Source organism: Prorops nasuta, unplaced genomic scaffold (genome assembly GCF_024137725.1).
Source record: "Prorops nasuta isolate Cenicafe-Biocafe unplaced genomic scaffold, Cenicafe_Pnas_1.2 PNAS00010, whole genome shotgun sequence".
In the NCBI taxonomy this organism is placed as follows: Eukaryota; Metazoa; Arthropoda; class Insecta; order Hymenoptera; family Bethylidae; genus Prorops; species Prorops nasuta.
The window spans coordinates 4,140,683-4,158,679 of NW_027116807.1; the positions used below are offsets into that span (position 1 = coordinate 4,140,683).

The following is a 17,997-nucleotide window of genomic DNA, read 5'->3' on the forward strand; positions in this document are numbered from 1 at the left end:
ATACAGCCAATTAAAACATTTATTTCCATAAAAATTGTACAGAAGCAGTGTCATAAGAAGTTAAAAAATTGTTATTTTTATTAATCAGTTTAATTTATCCGCCCTTCTTCTTTTTTGGAGCGAATTCCAATCCTTTTATATATATTTTCTTGATTTGGTATTTTTCCGTGAGCAGTTTATATACGTACAATATTTGATTACCTTGAATGAGAACACTGGGAGTTTTTTTGCCAGGATCTTCAGTAATCGTGGCACTGGCTCCTATAACTTGGCATTCCTTACTAAACTCTTTAGGATTGATACCGAAGCTCTCTAAATTATTTACCAACGTTACCTGTAAACGTACTCAATCATTACATTCCTAATACAATTTTTTAACCATAGAATTTACTGAAGAATACCTTTTTATTATTACATCTAGTCGTTACTCTCATGTCGATTGGCTCTAGTTTTCCAGTGTGCAAAAGCTTCGAACCTCCAGAAGTTATTTCGTGCATTCTGGTCATTCGTCCGATAAATTTATTGATTCCATCCTCCATACTTATAATTTCCTCATGTACTTTAGTTTTCAAAATTTGAGCTAGTATTGGATTTAAATTTAGAATTCTAGAAGAAAAAGTTGTATGTTTATTAAAAAATAGACTGCTAGGATTTAAACAATAAGACTTACTTTCCATTTTGAAGATTTTCAGCTTTTACATAATCTGTAAAACACTTCCTGACTTCAGCCCTTTTAAGTACATCGCCTTTCCTGTAAAATTTTACTTTAAGCAGAGGTTTCTTTCAGACGACAGAAGCTACTTACTCAAGTCCATATTTGGTAAAAATTGGGAGAACATCTGCCGTTATTCTATAGCATTCCGTAACAATTACAGAATTAGCTGATGCCGGTTGTTGCGATTCTAGAACCTTTTCTTCATTAGCAACAAAGCTCTTCAACAAGGGATGTTCAAACTGCAACCATAAAAAGTTTAGTCAATAACAATGTATCATAATGTGAAGCAATGAAATAATAGCAAACAATTTTTACCTTAATAGATAATATACTTTCAACTCCTTTAACTACAGATGTATTAATTAATTCTTTCTGTTTCATTTGCGTCAAAAACACAGAAAGTTTTTTGTATTTAGACTTTTTAATATCTATAGTTTTATTTGGAGGACAAGCAGCTATTAAATGATTTTTATAAAAGTTGGATGATAATATTGGTAAATTTGTGGTTTTCATTGATTTGCAAGCTTTCAAAAAACAGTATTCCAAAAGTTCATCCATCTCCTGCACAGGATCTATTTCTAGGTCGGTTTCAACTGGGCACTCAATGTCATTGGTCACCGACTCTTCGTCATCTAACTTGTCTGGATCATCTCCTACCTCATCAGAGTTATTTCCTTCATCATTGTCATTTTTACTGATTTCTAACTCGTCTATTAAAGCTGGTAATATTTCGCTATTTTCGGCCGTTGACTGTATATTCGTTTCATCCATATCATCAGAAATAGAAAGTGTCGGTACGCCTAACTCAGGTTTTGGAGACGGCTTTCCTAGTTGACATAATGAATCTCCAATAATGTGGTAAATTTCTACGCATTTTCCACGACCAGCTGACATGTACATATCCTCGCTGGACAGAGCTGTCAACCCCACAGCTATAGGTGCCTGGAATAATAATTTTCGCATTAAGTCTCAATCACAATTAATTCTACTTATAAATTATTTTTAATACTTTATTCTCATCGGTGTTGACAGCAACTGGTGTACCTTTACTCATTTTGCCATAGGAATGAAAAGTTGTTGGCTTTGGCAAAATTATTCCAGGCAGCATAAGATCTGCTCCACTGGCAAGCTTGGACTCAAGAGTAGAGGAAATGGTGAAACAGTACAGTAAATCTGGATGACTCCATAATGTATAAATAGTAGGAAATAAATATGGATTTGGAGAATTTGGAGAAAAAAATATTGGTATTTTAGCTACGCAGTAAAGCCTAACGATAGTTCCATTATGAGTAATAACTTTCATGACATTGATAGCTTCTCGTTTCGGTAAAAGCAACTGTACCTGCTCTTCTGTCAAACTGGGATATGCAGTAATCACGTCTTCGCACAATTTCTTCCTACGAATAAAAAGTTACAAACATCAATTAACATACAATAAGGGAAAGATTGGGGTAATCTTATAATTTTTGGTAGAAATAAATTTCAAAGTTAATTTTTATAAAATATTCCTCTCAGATGTCAGAATTTTACATAACCTATAAAGACACGGTGCATTTTAATTCTTTCTTCAAAAATGAATTAAATAATCTTGCCTCTCGGATCCTTTAAGTTGGTTATTGGATTTCACCTTGAATGGCTTGATAAACATTTTGACTAGATATTGTTTAATTTTTTTATTATAAATTTATTAACATACCGTCTGACAGTTCGAACAAATTTTAACCTACTTCTGTCGTTCGACAGATGTGAGACATTGTGAGATGCAGTGTTGCCAGCTTTGCCATTCTGATTTTAAATATAAGAGAGAAACAGCTGCAAGCCAGGGAACTCTAGAGTTCCTATAAGGGTCGGTGTCTTCGCCCAGAAAGGGCAGAAAGTCGGACTTAAGTAGGTGTACCAACTTAAATTTTTAATAGTAATAATAGCTTTCACAATGTTTTTCTCCTCTACATATCATTTTTTTATTTATAATTAAATTCATTAAGTCCATACATATAAAATTTCATGCAATAAACTATCAAAACAAAATATATTCGGAATTTTATGAACAAAAAATTGTGATTGGTACACCTACTTAAGCTCGACTTTTCAGCGGAGACACCGACCCTAAGGAGAGTTGTGCCCAGCGTTGCCAAGTCCGCCATGTTGGAAGATACTACGCTGTATAGTTTGTTGGCGAGAATTGAATATACCACGCAAAATGTATAGTAAGTGTGATTCACAGAGAAGAAACGAAGTATAGTGTTTTAGGTATAATAAGCTCTCAGTGCTTTCGGACGTGTTTTGGCCATTAAACTTGCGTCGCGGCGTTGTGTAGTTAGAATCAGAGCCTATCAGAGGGGCGAGGGAATTTCTAGGGAGTTTGTATGTACAAGTATCGATACTTTTATGGAAATCGCCCATCCCTAAAGGCCTGTGTACACGTTCCGAGAAATGTGTCCAAGTTCTAGTTCCGAGAAATATACAACCAATTGCATTGTTACTTTTCCGTTAGAGCCTTGCACTGATTCGCTAAACAGTTATCGGAACTAGAACTCGGACACATTTCTCGGAACGTGTACACAGGCCTTAATAGGCATGCACCAGCATGCACTATTCCCCAATCCCCGCTTCCCCGGTGATCACTCTCCGCAACACTCCACCCACAGTCAGTCACACCAAGTCAACAAGAACGTAGGTTTTTACAACTACAATAGGTTGGTTATATGTGTAGCTTTACTCAGTCTCGTTAGTACTTATTCTTCATTTCTACCTATTTAAATCATAGCGAACTATTGGTTAATGAGAAAGTGTACCAATATACAAGTATTCAATATTATTTTCAGAAGACTAAGAGAAAAGAATATATATATAGAAGGGTATAAACAATAATGACGGCATGTTGTGTCCCAAACTGCAGCTCAAAACAAACATGTTCTGTATTTCCAAAAAATGTTGAATGTCAAGAAAGATGGTTTCGAAGCTTAGGAATAAGACCATTAGAAGACAAGGAGGAAATAATTAAGCTGCGGATATGTCATAAGCATTTTCCTGGGCATGACTATAATAACTGGCCAAATAGGTCAAATATTTCAATAAATCCATCATTGTCACATACATATAATACCAGTCAAAATAAATTGATGGTTTCTGCTTCATCAACTTTGAGTACATCTAACCACTGTAATATTACTCAACAAACTACTGCAGACATAGATATGCAAGATCCATTAAATACTTTAATACTGTATGATGAAGAATTAAAACACAATGAAGATACTGAAAGAGAGGGTTTAACGTCAAGAGCTAGGGTATTTTATACAAAGCTTAGAAAATTAAGAATGCAGCATCGACGTTATAAAAGGTTGAATAGATGTCGACATACAAATGAAAAATTAATAAAAACATTAGACATGATAAAAGATTTAAACATATGTAGTAATAGAGATAACAGCTAAATCTAGATATTAGAAGTAGTAATATTTGATTGTTACATCAACTTTGAATATTCATGTACTATGGTATATATAATTTTAAGATTTTATTTTAACAACTTTCATTATTATAATCATCTTAGTTATATGTATGTAAACTATTTTCAAAAACAGATATTTCAGTGTATATATTTGTTTTATAATTATGAATATAATAAATTACCTAAACCTCTTATCAATACTGTTATATTAAAGTTATTTATAAAATTTCTTGAAACACTTGAATTAGCGTGCACAGCACTGTCCACTGTGCGCGATTACCGATATTGATCAGTAATCACAATTTACTTACACGAGTATTGCTTACTTAACCTACAAATTTAAAGAAAGAAAGCTCGCGCCTCGCGTATCGTACAAAAGTCTGCCTAAAAAAAGAAATTAATAATGACACAAGTACCGCAATGTGCATTTTTTGTAGAACGTAAAAAGCGGTTTTGTCGAATGTCTGTAAAGGATGGAAAAAAATTTTGTGGTGAACATGAATTATTCAATTCTAATACTGACAATAATATCAACTCAAATCAGAAAGATAAAAGAATTAGATGCCCGCTAGACCCCTCACAGTATGTAGCGTTCTTTAATTACAATGCTTTTTTTTTGTAATAAACGTTAAATTTATAAATTATTTACAGTACTTGTTATGAATTAAAACTGTCAAAACATCTGAAAGTATGTAACACTAAGCATTTATTGAATGCAAAATCAGATTTTATTATTAAAAGTATTAATATAGAAAAGAACTTGACTGATAAGCCACAACATATTCCCCTATCTCAGCTTGATAAATCATTAGTTAATACTATTATTAATAAAATTAATATAGCATATGGTAATTACTCTATAAAACCTATATATATATATATGTACATATTTTCACTTAATATTTATATTTTCAAAGCGTATTTATCATCTATGACCTGATTTTTCGTATGTAGAAAAGTTGCCTGAAGTTACCAATGCCATTTTGCAACACAAAGTCTTAAACAATGAAATAAATAAGGAAATTTATGGGAAAAATGCCGTGAAACATCTGTTACAAAATTCTTCTTTATTAGCACATTTGGAACAAGCAGGTCTAATAAGAGATAAAACATGTTTTATTGAATTTGGGGCAGGAAGAGGTATTAAAAAATGTTTTAATAATTATTTTTTAATATTTATTTGTTTAAATCAAATGACTGAATTAATCAGTTTATAGGAAAATTAACATATTGGTTGGCACAAGCCATAAAGGATAAAACTGATTCCAGCATTTTATTGGTTGATCGTTCAAGCCATAGGCATAAATATGATAATAAACTGAAAAATGAATATTGTCCCATAACAGTTAAACGTGTTAAAGCTGATATTGCAGATTTAAATTTATTTGGTCTAACAGAAATTCAAATGGCAAGGCACAAAGTAGGTATTGCTAAGCATCTTTGTGGAGCAGCAACAGGTGACTCATTGAAGATGGAATTAAAGAATTTTGCTTTTTAAATACAAGCTTTAATAAATCATGTTTTTAGATTTAACGCTAAAATGCTTAACACAAAAAATTGCAAAAAATTCTAAAAGTAATTCAGATGGACTAGTAATAGCATTTTGCTGTCATCATCGGTGTGACTATACATCATATGTAGGAAAGAAATTCTTTGAACAATGCAATTTTACAGCAAATGAATTTCCTATTTTATGTAGTATAGCTAGCTGGGCAACTTGTGGGACAGGTTTAAGCAAACCCCTTCACAATGCTGAGGAATATAAGAAGTTTGACAATAACGAGTATTTAATTATTTATTATAACTTTAAATTTCACTGACAAATTGTTGGTTTTCTTTTCATGCTCATAAAGTAATTTCTTTCAGAAATGATAATACTATTAATATGGATGAAACAGAGCGAGAAATAATTGGTCGTAAAGTTAAATTGTTATTGAATTGGGGAAGAATAGAATATTTAAAAGATTATGGTTTTCAAAGCAAACTTTACCATTATGTTTCTACTGCAGTTTCTTTAGAAAATATGTGCATTGTGGCTAAAGGTGCATAATCAATTTCAAAGTGGTTTCAAGTTCTTACATATTTGGTACTGTTATACATATTTTAATAATAAAAGTTCATAAAGAAAATTAGACATATTACTGTCCCATTTCTCTTTTCGTTAGTCTACGACAATTTTGTTAACAAATGTTTACTCGCGCTGGGGTAATTTCAAACTTGTGAAAGGAACTTGTATGTCGCAACTGTTTTATAAAATCTGTGAAAATTTTTATATAGTTAATTAATATTACTTAAAACATGGAAAACGTTGTCAGTCAGAATTTTTATGTAAGAAACGCCGTCAACCGACAACGAAAGGACACGACGTACTTGATTTGATGCTAGAAAGTCTCGGAACTGTTGTTAACAATCGTGAAAAGCATATATTTATTTTTTGAAAAAATGCTTTAAGTAAATAGAATAGTGTTTAAAAAATACTAATAGAAAATGTTATAATTTTAACCTTGGCATGACCTTGGAAGATCTGGTTAAGGTTAACTTCGTAGCCTTAAATGAAACTATTTTTGCTTGCATTTTTTCTTATAATTTATCTCAAGAATTTTTGAAGAAATCCTCATGATTGTTTCATTTTATTCAATCATTTACGAAATATTTTGATTTGAACGTATATTGGATTCTATGCGTAACGGGTATATGGGCACACTAAATAAACTCACTATTACATATACACACTTTTAAATAGAAATATCGCGTAAACTACTAGATAAGATGAAAAAATGATAAGGATTTCTTCGAAAGCTCTTCAGATGAACGACAAGAATATGCAATTAAAAATAGGGAGTTTCATTTAAAATTACGAAGTTAATTTTAATCAGGCCTTCCAAAGTAATATACCAAGGTTAAAATGATAATATCTCATAACAGTTGTTCGTTTAAACACTATTCTTTTTATTTAAAACGTTTCTCTAAAAAATAAATACTTTTGTAGATTTTTGGTAGCTTCAGGACTTTCTAACATGAAAATTACACGCGACACATCACTTTGTTAGCGGTTGACAGCGTTCATTACTTAAAATGTCTAGCTGTGACTGGCTGTGACTACGTTTTTCATGTTCTAAATAATTTTAACTAATTTTATAAAAATAGTAAGATTTTATAGGACAGTGCCGACAGTGGCAAGATACATGTTTTTTTTATAATTTTAGAACCGCTCCTGCGACATTTGTTAACAAAATTAGCTGTGTTTTATTTAGCTACACTTTCTACACTTTCCGTATTTCTGTCTTTGTCCATTGTATAAATTGACACCTTAAAAAGTGCACAAAGTGTAAAAAGTGTAGCAACTTATTGCTAAATAAAACACAGCTATTATTAGGTCTGTTCTTTTTCGCTGTATTACTGCACTAGTGCAATAAGTTAGAGCGAGAAAATATGTATGTATTATTATGTTTGTCTTATCTCAACTAATTGCACCAGTTCGATAGTGCAGTGAAAAAGAACAAACCTATTAGCTCTCCTGCACTTGCACCACACTATAGCACGAAGCAACGATTTCTTCCCACAGACTGAATGACGAACGCGCCCAGCAGTTGACTTCAGTTATAGCTGAGATGAAACGGGAGCCGAAAGTACTACACTTGGCAACCTTGCTGCAGGAAGCTAAACGATGGGATCGAAGCGCCGCCTACCGGCAAGGATTGCTTCGGGTCTCGGGACACGGCATGCCGCATGATGAGCAATCTCCCGTTTCATCTGGTTTCATCTCTGGTTATAATTGACTCCAACAATTTGGTTTCGAAAATGGATTTAAAATATTATGTACAGCTATTTTTGTTACGTACACTGTTTCAAGTAATGTATATTTAAGATGTAAATCTATATTTACATAATGTAATAGACAATAAAATTACCTTTTTACAAAAACATAATAGGTAGCTATCTAGTATAACCTCTTTTTACCTCTTGTTTTATTATAATTTCAACGTGTTATTTGAATCTCTTAGACGATGTAATCTCGATAAGCTATCTTGATAAGCCTTCCAATGCAACATGAGAAAGTCATCAATCGAGCTTGATATGCCGGAAGGTATACGTTATTTCAAATCACAAATATCGGGTCACAAAATTATGGACGGGGAACGCACAACAGGTAAGTCTGAGTTCCCTTTGGTCTGGTTGAGTCTATTTGTTTGATTGCTTTAGTAATAATTATGCATATATGTTAATCATGAATATTCAAGGGAACAAGATACATGATTTTTAGGCATGTTGCATACCGAAGAAGGGCGTGTACTGAAGCCAATAATAAAACAGGTCAATGGAGAACGAGAAATCATGTTTTACGAAAGCCTAAAGAATTCCGACGACTCTACGACGCAGGAGTTAAAGAAATTTGTACCGGATTATTTCGGCATCATTGATCTTCAGATAAACCGTACAAGTATAGTATTTTAATTTTTCTCTATATGTTCTTCTACTCATATCAGTACAATAATCTAAAGATTGTAACTATTCAAATAGAAAGATTTTTGGCAAAACATATTACAGACATAATTATAAATACATTAATATATTGTTTCATTCATGCATTGTTGTACAGTTTGCTTAAAAAAAATTAATTCAAAGTTTACTTAAATATTTGTTAAAAAAAGCGCGATTGTTACGAAAAAAACATCTAGCATTAGATTAAATTAAATTTTCTATTAGTAAATTGATAAATATCGACTTATAACGCTTATGATGTAACGGCTTGTATGAATAACTTCATAATTATATAGATTTACTCTTGTAAACAGATGTGAAGTACATTTCCTTGAAAGATTTGACGGAAGGAATAACGGAACCTTGCGTGATGGATATAAAAATTGGTAAAAGAACATGGGATCCAACTGCAACAGAAAAGAAAAAGGAAGAGGAAAACTTGAAATATGTAAAATCAAAGGAAGTTTATGGATTTTGTATAACAGGATTTCAGGTGTATTCGGTATTCACGGGGGAATTAAAAAAATTCGATAAAGATTATGGCAAGAAACTTGATCGTGAAACGGTTGTAGAAGGTAATTAAGAAATAATATTCGTATTTGTAAGCTTGTAATAAGGCGTTATAGTTTGCTTATCAATTTATATTTATATATATGTCATGCGTATGATACGACAAGAGATCGCGATGTATACATCTAATGATGAGAGATTAGCACAAAAAGCCTTGAGTATGGGTCACTATGTTTGCGTGTATATCGACTCTCACACACGTAAATTGTTACAAGAATGATGAAACCATTGTTATCTTTGTTGCAGCATTGAAAATGTTTTTAAACATTAACACGAACAATCCTCCGTGTCGACAGTTAATCATGAAGCTGTTATCAGCTCTATGGAAAATCCAGTTATTTTTTCGCTCGCAAAGAAAGCTGAGATTCTATGCTAGTTCATTGCTGATTGTATATGATGCTGCTGGATTGCGTCATTGTATGAGGAATCAACAGACTGCAACGTTAAAGTCGAAATTATTGTTAAAGAGAAGCATGAGTTTGAATAGCCAGGAGAATAATACCAGGCAAAGTACGAGAGGCTTGTTAAGAAGTGACTCGTACTGTTCCGATACTGTGGAGAAATTGTGCTGCACACATTCGTTGGCAAATAACTTTGACGAGGATCTCGCGAGGATGAAGGAAGAATACGGTATGCTACTGAGGGAATTAAACAGCAGCTCGATCAATGAGGAAAATGAAGCTCAGAATTGGGTCAGGGTTAATATGATAGATTTCGCTCACGTTTTTCCCGCTGACGAGTTAAACGCACTCGATATTAATTATTTGGAAGGAATCGAGAATCTGATTAGAATTCTTGAACAATTTTTACCTAACAAATGTAGTATTAAATCAACAGATAACAACATCTAAATGGACGGTAGTTTTACAGCTAAGAGGAATAGAATAAATGTAAAACGAATTGTCAATTAATGTTACATTTGTTAGTTGTTTTTACCTGTATAGTTTTTGTTTTACACTCAAGACTGATAGAAATATTCATCTTATCCCGTATTCTGTAATTTTAATGAGAATTTTCAGTAGCGATAAGGACCGAAAACGATATATATATATATACTGATATACATTTATAATTACACGTTTTACCGATATTTGTCGGTAAAAGCTACAGAATTAGCCTACTGATGCAGAAGTAAATTTTACGTTAACAATTGTAATATTTTTATACCAATGTCAATTGTATATAAGAAGTTGATGAATAAATAAAGAATAAGCTCTGTTTATCGCGTAATATAGTTTATTCACCGTTCACTCATAAACAGTTTTTACATAGCCGAGACTGGTGCTTTATCAATCTGGCTTGGCTCAACTGATGATAATTAATTTTCTTATGCTTTCGTAACATTTATATATATATATGTATATATAATATAAATATGTGTATATATTTATATTCATTGCTTTCAGAATCAGCTATTTATACGTCTTCTGTGCGCTTTATACGTTCGGGGATCTCACTCCACTTGTCTACCAATCATTCTGTATTTTACAGTAAAATTATTCTACTTTTAAAAATAAGCCGTATCCTTGGGCTGTTTTCAAAATTTAAATTCATTTGGATGCGCATGTGCTGTTGTAATTACAATGGTAGATCATTAAACGAAAACGAGACCGATACAAACAAACATGAGTAATAGTGTGATCGTAATTACGAGGCCTGTAATACGGTAATTTAACAACTTTCTTACTGAAACATTTATATACGCGTGAGTGTTGTTACCGCGCGCGGAGTATACTGACGGGCCTACCGTAGTTACAAAATGTCATATCAACAATCAATTAAAACATATATTAACAATACTTTGATAAGGCTTATTAATAATAACGCAAGACTGAAGCGACCAGAATCAGCGTGATGTACGACGGAGGAATACACGTTCAATCGTTTACTTGGAAAACATAATTATGAAAGCATACTATCTAACAGTAGTGAGAGAACTGTTAATCGATTAATGATAATAATAGAAATAGTACTAATTATTATAAGTAGTGCTATATCACATAATAAACGCAGGCACAACAATAAATATTGTAAAAACACTAAAGATTAGTTATACTACATACAATAATAATAGTAATTATAATAATATAAATAATAATACCCCCTCTCCGGCGGGTACGAGATGGCTGAATAAATCCTGGTAAACTGTGCTGCTGGTCACAGAAAGCAACCACTTATCAAAGGCTGGTCTTTGTCTCACAAAGCAGCAGTAATATATTTAGCAAAAAACCGATTATACAATGGCCATGAAGAATCGTGTCACTCTTAGCCAAAGGCCCCTCGCATTCAAAAAGTTTTTAGACCTCACAGACAGTATGAATGTAGTCATATTAGACGAATAAAAGTAAAGTGATAAAAAAAGAGTAAATATCAATACTACTAATACAAATAATTATGATAATCTATCTATAAGTAATAAATATTTGCGTCTAACAGCGCCGGCAGTAATCGCAATTATAAATTTTATAATTATGAAGACACGTAACGTCTGCAGTAAACAATAATTACTGTTGTTTATTCACCGCAAATTCACGAACGAAGGTTCCCTTCTGCTATGCTTACGTTTATTATTTCGTATTGCGAAATATCAAGAATAAGTTAAAATTTAGCAACGCTAATAAAAGTACGAGGAAACGGAAAACTATTACCACGCTTAACTTATTATAAATGAATAAAGCCGCAACAGTCATTTCACTAGTTTATCCTCCTACTTAATCAACAGCATTATATTAAATATTAATAAATGATTTGATTAGAGGCTATTAAGTTTGCGGTGAATCTTACATTTTTCTGAACAGTTTAAACGCATTGACAATATACGCCTTGTGTATAATATTTTATATATTTTTCTTTTAAAAATCACAGACAACTGCCAACATATCCGGCTTCGAGATTAAATTCCCACCTCTTGTAGTCTACCTATACAACTTAAATTAAAACATTGAGGTGCTTCGTGCATCACTTTTCCTGTTTTTACCTTGAATATACTCGTCTGTTAACTTGTCTTGTCTTTTTTCAACCACATATATATTAACAGTTTTTGACAGTTGCATGCATATGCATGTTTAATGTATAGTTGAAAGTCAACTATTATATTAAAGCAAAAAGAGAAATATCTATTAATTTAGAAGCACTTAATTTAGATAAAAATTTCGCAGTAAGCTACTTATCAATGCCTTATTGAAAAAAATGATCTGATACAATTAAATTCACTATCTTCTTTTTTAAAAAATACTAATAAATAAAATATCTAATTCATATTTCTGTCGATTCAAAAGTTAAATGCATGTCGTGTAGGAAAGAAAATTGGTTTTCACGTACAAAGTCGTAAGGCGATTTAAGATTAATTCTCAGATTCACTATGAATTTCAAAATGTCATTGACCATACAGGAACGATTTCTCTTTTTTACACAGCTTCGCGTGACAAGTAAACGGACCAGTTACGAAAGGAAACGATCGATCTTCTTTCTCGCTTGACGATTTATCGTTACTCTCGAGCTAATATGTATGCATCATGCTGTCTCGTTTTACAATTTTACAGCAGTTATTAAGGTGGTTCTATTAAAATGGTAAAGTCTGTAGATTTAAATAATATTGAAAACCGTTATTTTTTATTTTTCTATTAACAAATTAGTAATATTTTTAATCGTAGATTACTTAATAATAATTTCATGAATTAATCATGTTTAAAGTTTCATGTTTTAATATGGACGATATATGGAAACTATACCGTTGCACGATAATTTTTTAAAGTTCAATTACTTAAAATCCGTAGATCAGATCAAAGAACAAAATATCGATTGTACCTTATTCCGTTTCTAGAAGTTATTGAAAATATTGTCATAGCCGAATTAAATTAATAGTACATTGTTAATCAAGGGAATAAAGTGTTCAATTACCGACGAAATGCGAAATTCGGATGCACAAAGCGGGGTTGGTATCTGAACCAAAGGCTAGGCCCCGCTAGGCTCATCAACGTAGCCCAGTGCAACCAAACTTCCCAAACTTCGGTCTTCTATGGTAGCCGCGCATTCTCTTCTCACGTTTAACATACTATATTTCATAACAAGTGAGAGGAAGTATAACTTTCAGGCATGTATTGGCGGGTTGAAAATGATTTACTCGCCCACCAATAGTCAGCGAAACATCATTTTCATCCCTCAAAACAGGCATAAAAAGCTGTGCTCTTACTTCACGCGCGTTATGAAAAAGATATTTATTATACAAAGTGCAAAATAGATATTATATGTATATAAGAATTGTCAGAGCTGCTTAAATCAAATACGCAGCATTTACATGATATAATAATTAAAATAGTATTGTTGTTAATAGAATTTCTTTTAAATTGTTACTAAGAAGCATATTTTAAATTTATAAATGCTTGTGAATCTTGTTATTACGATTTTAAAATATTTTACTCTGTAAGTTTAGCTGACTTCGGCGTGTTGATAGAATCACCTTAAAATAACGATGGCATTACTACTTATTTTTTGAACACTAACACGAATCGGTTTTCTTTTAATTATTCCTTTCTTCCTCATTTCTTACCTAGGTTAATATCTAAAAATACCAGCTTGAAGCTAAATTTTGCACTAACATTATAAACTGATGAACAGAGGAATTCTTTTACAATTTTTATAGTTTTAAAACAGAGTTTAATTTAAATAGAATTACTATCCTTTGATGGGTCAATAATAAAATTGTGCTCACGAATGATCGCGCATGATGTCTTTGCTCTACTTTGACTGTACAAGTAATAAAGTTAGAATTGATAAAAATCTCCTTAAAAAGATTATGTTGATCATAACGAAGCTCATTTCATGAAAAACAGAATTATGACTAATAAATAAGTTGAAAAATCTTTTTATCGATAATCTTTTGGTTTCTGCCCCATTTTAATTCATGTAACATCTTGCATACTCGTTAGTCAATTAAATTGAGTAGAAAGTTTATAAGCGTATAGTAGGAATTTTGTTGCATAGATTGTCCGGATGAATGAGATTTAAGCTAGTATTTTTAAACAGCGTAAAAGACAATTGAGAGATAATAAATGCAATGACAATTATTAGCTATAAGACCTCTCAAAAGTCAATTTTTAAAGTGCACTGCACCGCTTACTGAGTCTATAGAAATTAAACTGCACCCTTCCCCCTTTCCATCTCTTTATTACATAATCCTTTTCGCTAATTTCTTTCTTCGTTCGCTGTCGTTAAATGGATACTATCATTCATTACTCACAGTCAAATACTGTTTTTGTTAAAGTAGCTTTTCCAAATACACACCAGTAAAAGTACTCCTAAAATTTAGAAATTAAGAATAGAAAGCAAAAGTGCTATAAAATTTCACAGAGAGCAGAGTCATGTAAATTTAAATTCAATATAAACTCATACATATTATTACTTATTATATACACGTATGCCCACGTATTGTATATTACATACAATAAAATAGCATTGTGTATGAAGTAAATCTATTATTTCATACAGTTTATGCCATTATTAATTAGGATATTTTGCATAATAATATGTTGGCATTGTTTGTGCAAAGCGAGTTTTGAGTTCCTGGACGAGCGAACGAAGAATCGCCTTAATCTCTCATTTTTCAATTTATTAATTTGTCATTAATTATCATTAATCTTACTAAAGATAAGCGTATACACGTACGCACTTCCTGTACACGTTGCATTATTTATTTCTGTGAAATTAGTCGCGTTACTTCAATAGAATTAATTTGTTAACTCGTCAATAATTATTTCCCTTACGCTATCTAAGTTTCATTAGGTTCTCTATATATATATTTATAATATTTGATATAATATATATAAATACGCAATCACACACATTCCTTATTTACAAAAATGTTTCTCTTAACAATTCTTATTTGACGTTCAAGTATCCATTAACTGTATCGCTTCTCTCTATCTGTAAATATAGTATACATTGCAAAATACGAAAATGTTCAGACTGCTTCATTCCTAAATTATTTTTATTAGAATTTCGGACAAGAAAACTCTAATGAGCAAACATGCAATGAAAAGATTTATAGCTGTTAAAAAATTTGGCATTAGTCAGTCTTATGTTATTACGTATAGTGCATAGCAAATTGGGAAATAGTCATTAGAAATTTTTGCTCGATAAAATAATAAAAACGATTATAGTAGTTTACATGATTTCAGGGTTTGGCTCGTAATTTGATTATTAATTGTACAGACGCTTGACAAAATTCTAATTCAAACAAATAGCAAAAGTTTTCTTGGAGGCATTGTTGCTTTGACAAATATTTAAAATGTTTTGAAGAGATGGGAAATGTGAAGATACGAATTATTATTATGAATGAATCATAACAGAAAATTTAGCTATACAAAGCATGATGGAGAAAACACAGCCTACGCCGTTTATTAAATTGATTTGGAGAGACACGAGGAGACTGTCTAAATTCATTTAATAAAGAGCCCGGAGGCGAAATTGAAAAATTACAACGTCAAGTTTAAACAATTGTCACTGACGACCGCTAAGCGAGGCTTCTTTCAATGCAACAACGTCTTTCCTTCTCCTCCCTTGGCTCTTTTAAATAAGAGAGAGAGAGAGAGAGAACAAAGAAGATATGAAACATGAAGAGGAATAGAATGACACGGAATAAGAGTCCTGCTTACTTGGCACACGTGTCACACTATTTGTGAGATTCGTAATGTAATTAAGGGGGTAAATACATATTCTCATCCATTGTAGTTGAGAAAAATTAAATAACATTCTTATCAATATAAGAAATTACTGATGGTGTATTCCGTGTTATGCAAGAGGCTCATAGAGTGTAAAGTTTATGCACAGACAACTCGGAATGCACACTGACTTTCATTGTTTTAATAAGGCTTTAGTTTAATGTTATTTTCTAAAATATAAATTTTCAACATCAAATAAAGTTGCGTGTGACAAGGAACATTTTGTCAGGCGGTTTCGACTAAAAACAACTGGCAGTAAGTGCCTAACAACCGTTAAACATATCATTAAAACTATCATTTCTCTAATTAGTCTGAACATTTCCTTTTGCTTCGTTGGAAAATTAATAAAGAATAGGCCTTTTCGCGATTCAAATGATTTTCGTTAAAGCTGCTTACGCTGAATTGGTTTAAAAAGAAACAGATAGAGGGTAAGCAACACGTATAAACATATGCTTAATCAAGATTCGTAATTCATTTGTATCCATACGATTTTATGTAGTTCGTCTGCTGTTTTTCATCGTAGACTAAACTTTTTCATTTTTACTTGCAAGTATTGAATTTTTCAGTGACAATTAGGCGGTTATGTTGGTAAATGAAACTGTTGGATAAGATAATATAAAGCAAAGTGGCACGCATACACACTCGTAACAAGAATGCCCTGTACAGTCGTATTTATAGGTGGTTCTGTTTTACTTCTGCCGTCCGCATTTGCTGTCGCGAAAATCGACAAATTTTCACGGCTTGGGATATTCAGAAAGGCACTAACCCTCCGCTCCCCAAAAAATTTACAATACAATTATTCCTCGTTTCTTACATTTAGTTATTTCTCTCTACAGGGTACACGACAGTGCTAACTTTGCTCTTTATTACTCCCTAAAGATCGCTTGATATTATCTCTCGCAGCGATTTGGAATAGTTGATTGAATATAAAACTACATTGATCAAAAAATCAGAAATTCTAAAACATTTATAATCTAAGCTAGCACTGATTCTTCGAATTCTTAATTAACAAGCCAATGTTAAATAATAAAATGGGTAGACAAAATAAGAAGTAAAAGCAGAAGAAAATATATACAAATAAAAGTGACTGATCACTCAATATAAAATAGCTAATCCTTAGGAGGTTTTAAAGCCGGTGCAGAATCGCTTGAAACAATAAATTGATAAAACGTAGCTAGGTACGTTAAAGGATCATCGTTGATTCGATTATTAAAATGTTAAAATTATGGCATATAAGCCATGTACCACTGGCGAGCAATCGTGTCGTTAATGGGTTTTCCACTGGTATGAGGAAAGTACACAGTGAATTGGCAATAATGAGAGATGATTCTGGCATAAAGAAAGTGGCATGGACCACGGTTATTTATCTATAGCCCTATGAAAAAATTAAAACCTCGGTTACAATCCACGTATCTTCATCGCAGTAAAACGAACGCTTGAAATAATTTATAAAATTGGCCGAACTCATTTCGTTATTCAACTGCAAAAAATTTCGCTAAGAAGCAAGGGTCTGCGAAATTCTCTGTTGAGCCAGCCTCGTTATAATAATAATAATAATAATAATAATACATAATAAATAATTCATCGAACGACGCACAAACAAGAATTTTGAGCATTTTGCTTGGCAGTGCGTCAAGTGTAGAATTTTTGTCTGCTGCCTAAATAGATTAAGCTAAGAATCTACATCGATTAAAAGATTATGGGCACAGCCCTATAATCCCTTTCTCTCTTCTCCCTTCTTATATAGTATATTATATCTTGACTCAGCTGATGTCCTCGGCATTCATTCAATTCACTCGTCACCACTGTCTTACGTATCGACAAGTTCGTTCTTTATACACGATGCGTTTTCATTTTCTTATTCTTCTTTTATTAGGATTAGACCAGTAACGCTACGAAAATGGCCCCCAGCGTTATAAAGGATACAGCTGGAATCGCTGATCCACCTATGCTAATGTTGTTATCTTTACGTTCGTGCTCCTCCGAAGGATCTGAAACATTCAGAAGCGAGTTGTTAGTTCGATTTAGAGCCCGAAGGGTCGTGGATCAAACTAAAT

The 17,997-nt window shown here is 32.2% G+C and overlaps 4 protein-coding genes across 9 annotated transcripts in view; 2 read left to right on the forward strand and 2 right to left on the reverse strand.

The window, feature by feature from the left end:
- Nucleotides 1-3: 3 nt before the first annotated feature.
- eIF2D (eukaryotic translation initiation factor 2D) lies at nt 4-2,817 on the reverse strand. 5 transcript variants are annotated; one of them, XM_066732540.1, is made up of 8 exons: nt 2,308-2,817; nt 2,058-2,112; nt 1,725-1,850; nt 1,031-1,657; nt 806-954; nt 671-751; nt 402-606; nt 4-334 (listed from the first exon to the last, which is right to left on the reverse strand). In XM_066732540.1, the coding sequence occupies exons 1-8, from the start codon at nt 2,361-2,363 to the stop codon at nt 95-97; spliced, it is 1,539 nt and encodes a 512-aa protein (XP_066588637.1). In that variant the 5' UTR covers nt 2,364-2,817; the 3' UTR covers nt 4-94. The 5 variants fall into 5 exon arrangements, with proteins under 5 accessions (XP_066588637.1, XP_066588634.1, XP_066588636.1 ...); XM_066732537.1 differs by having other exon boundaries at nt 1,725-2,112; nt 2,308-2,351; nt 2,412-2,815; XM_066732539.1 differs by having other exon boundaries at nt 1,725-2,112; nt 2,251-2,351; nt 2,412-2,815.
- A 1,619-nt stretch (nt 2,818-4,436) lies between these two features.
- On the forward strand, nt 4,437-6,298 carry LOC136777228 (tRNA:m(4)X modification enzyme TRM13 homolog). Its single transcript, XM_066733394.1, has 6 exons — nt 4,437-4,751; nt 4,821-5,017; nt 5,124-5,309; nt 5,387-5,626; nt 5,697-5,952; nt 6,036-6,298. The coding sequence occupies exons 1-6, from the start codon at nt 4,573-4,575 to the stop codon at nt 6,217-6,219; spliced, it is 1,242 nt and encodes a 413-aa protein (XP_066589491.1). The 5' UTR covers nt 4,437-4,572; the 3' UTR covers nt 6,220-6,298.
- Nucleotides 6,299-7,963: 1,665 nt separating this feature from the next.
- Nucleotides 7,964-10,441, forward strand: Ipk2 (Inositol phosphate kinase 2). 2 transcript variants are annotated; one of them, XM_066733395.1, is made up of 5 exons: nt 7,964-8,101; nt 8,174-8,319; nt 8,434-8,610; nt 8,966-9,226; nt 9,468-10,441. In XM_066733395.1, the coding sequence occupies exons 2-5, from the start codon at nt 8,220-8,222 to the stop codon at nt 10,070-10,072; spliced, it is 1,143 nt and encodes a 380-aa protein (XP_066589492.1). In that variant the 5' UTR covers nt 7,964-8,101; nt 8,174-8,219; the 3' UTR covers nt 10,073-10,441. The 2 variants fall into 2 exon arrangements, with proteins under 2 accessions (XP_066589492.1, XP_066589493.1); XM_066733396.1 differs by lacking the exon at nt 7,964-8,101 and having other exon boundaries at nt 8,179-8,319; nt 8,411-8,610.
- dally (division abnormally delayed protein) overlaps nt 10,440-17,997 on the reverse strand; it is a 69,432-nt gene continuing 61,874 nt past the window's right edge. Inside the window, exon 8 of the mRNA XM_066733393.1 lies at nt 10,440-17,931. Within this exon, the coding sequence (XP_066589490.1) occupies nt 17,819-17,931 (113 nt within the window). The 3' untranslated portion in view covers nt 10,440-17,818. The remainder of the gene's footprint in view (nt 17,932-17,997) is intronic.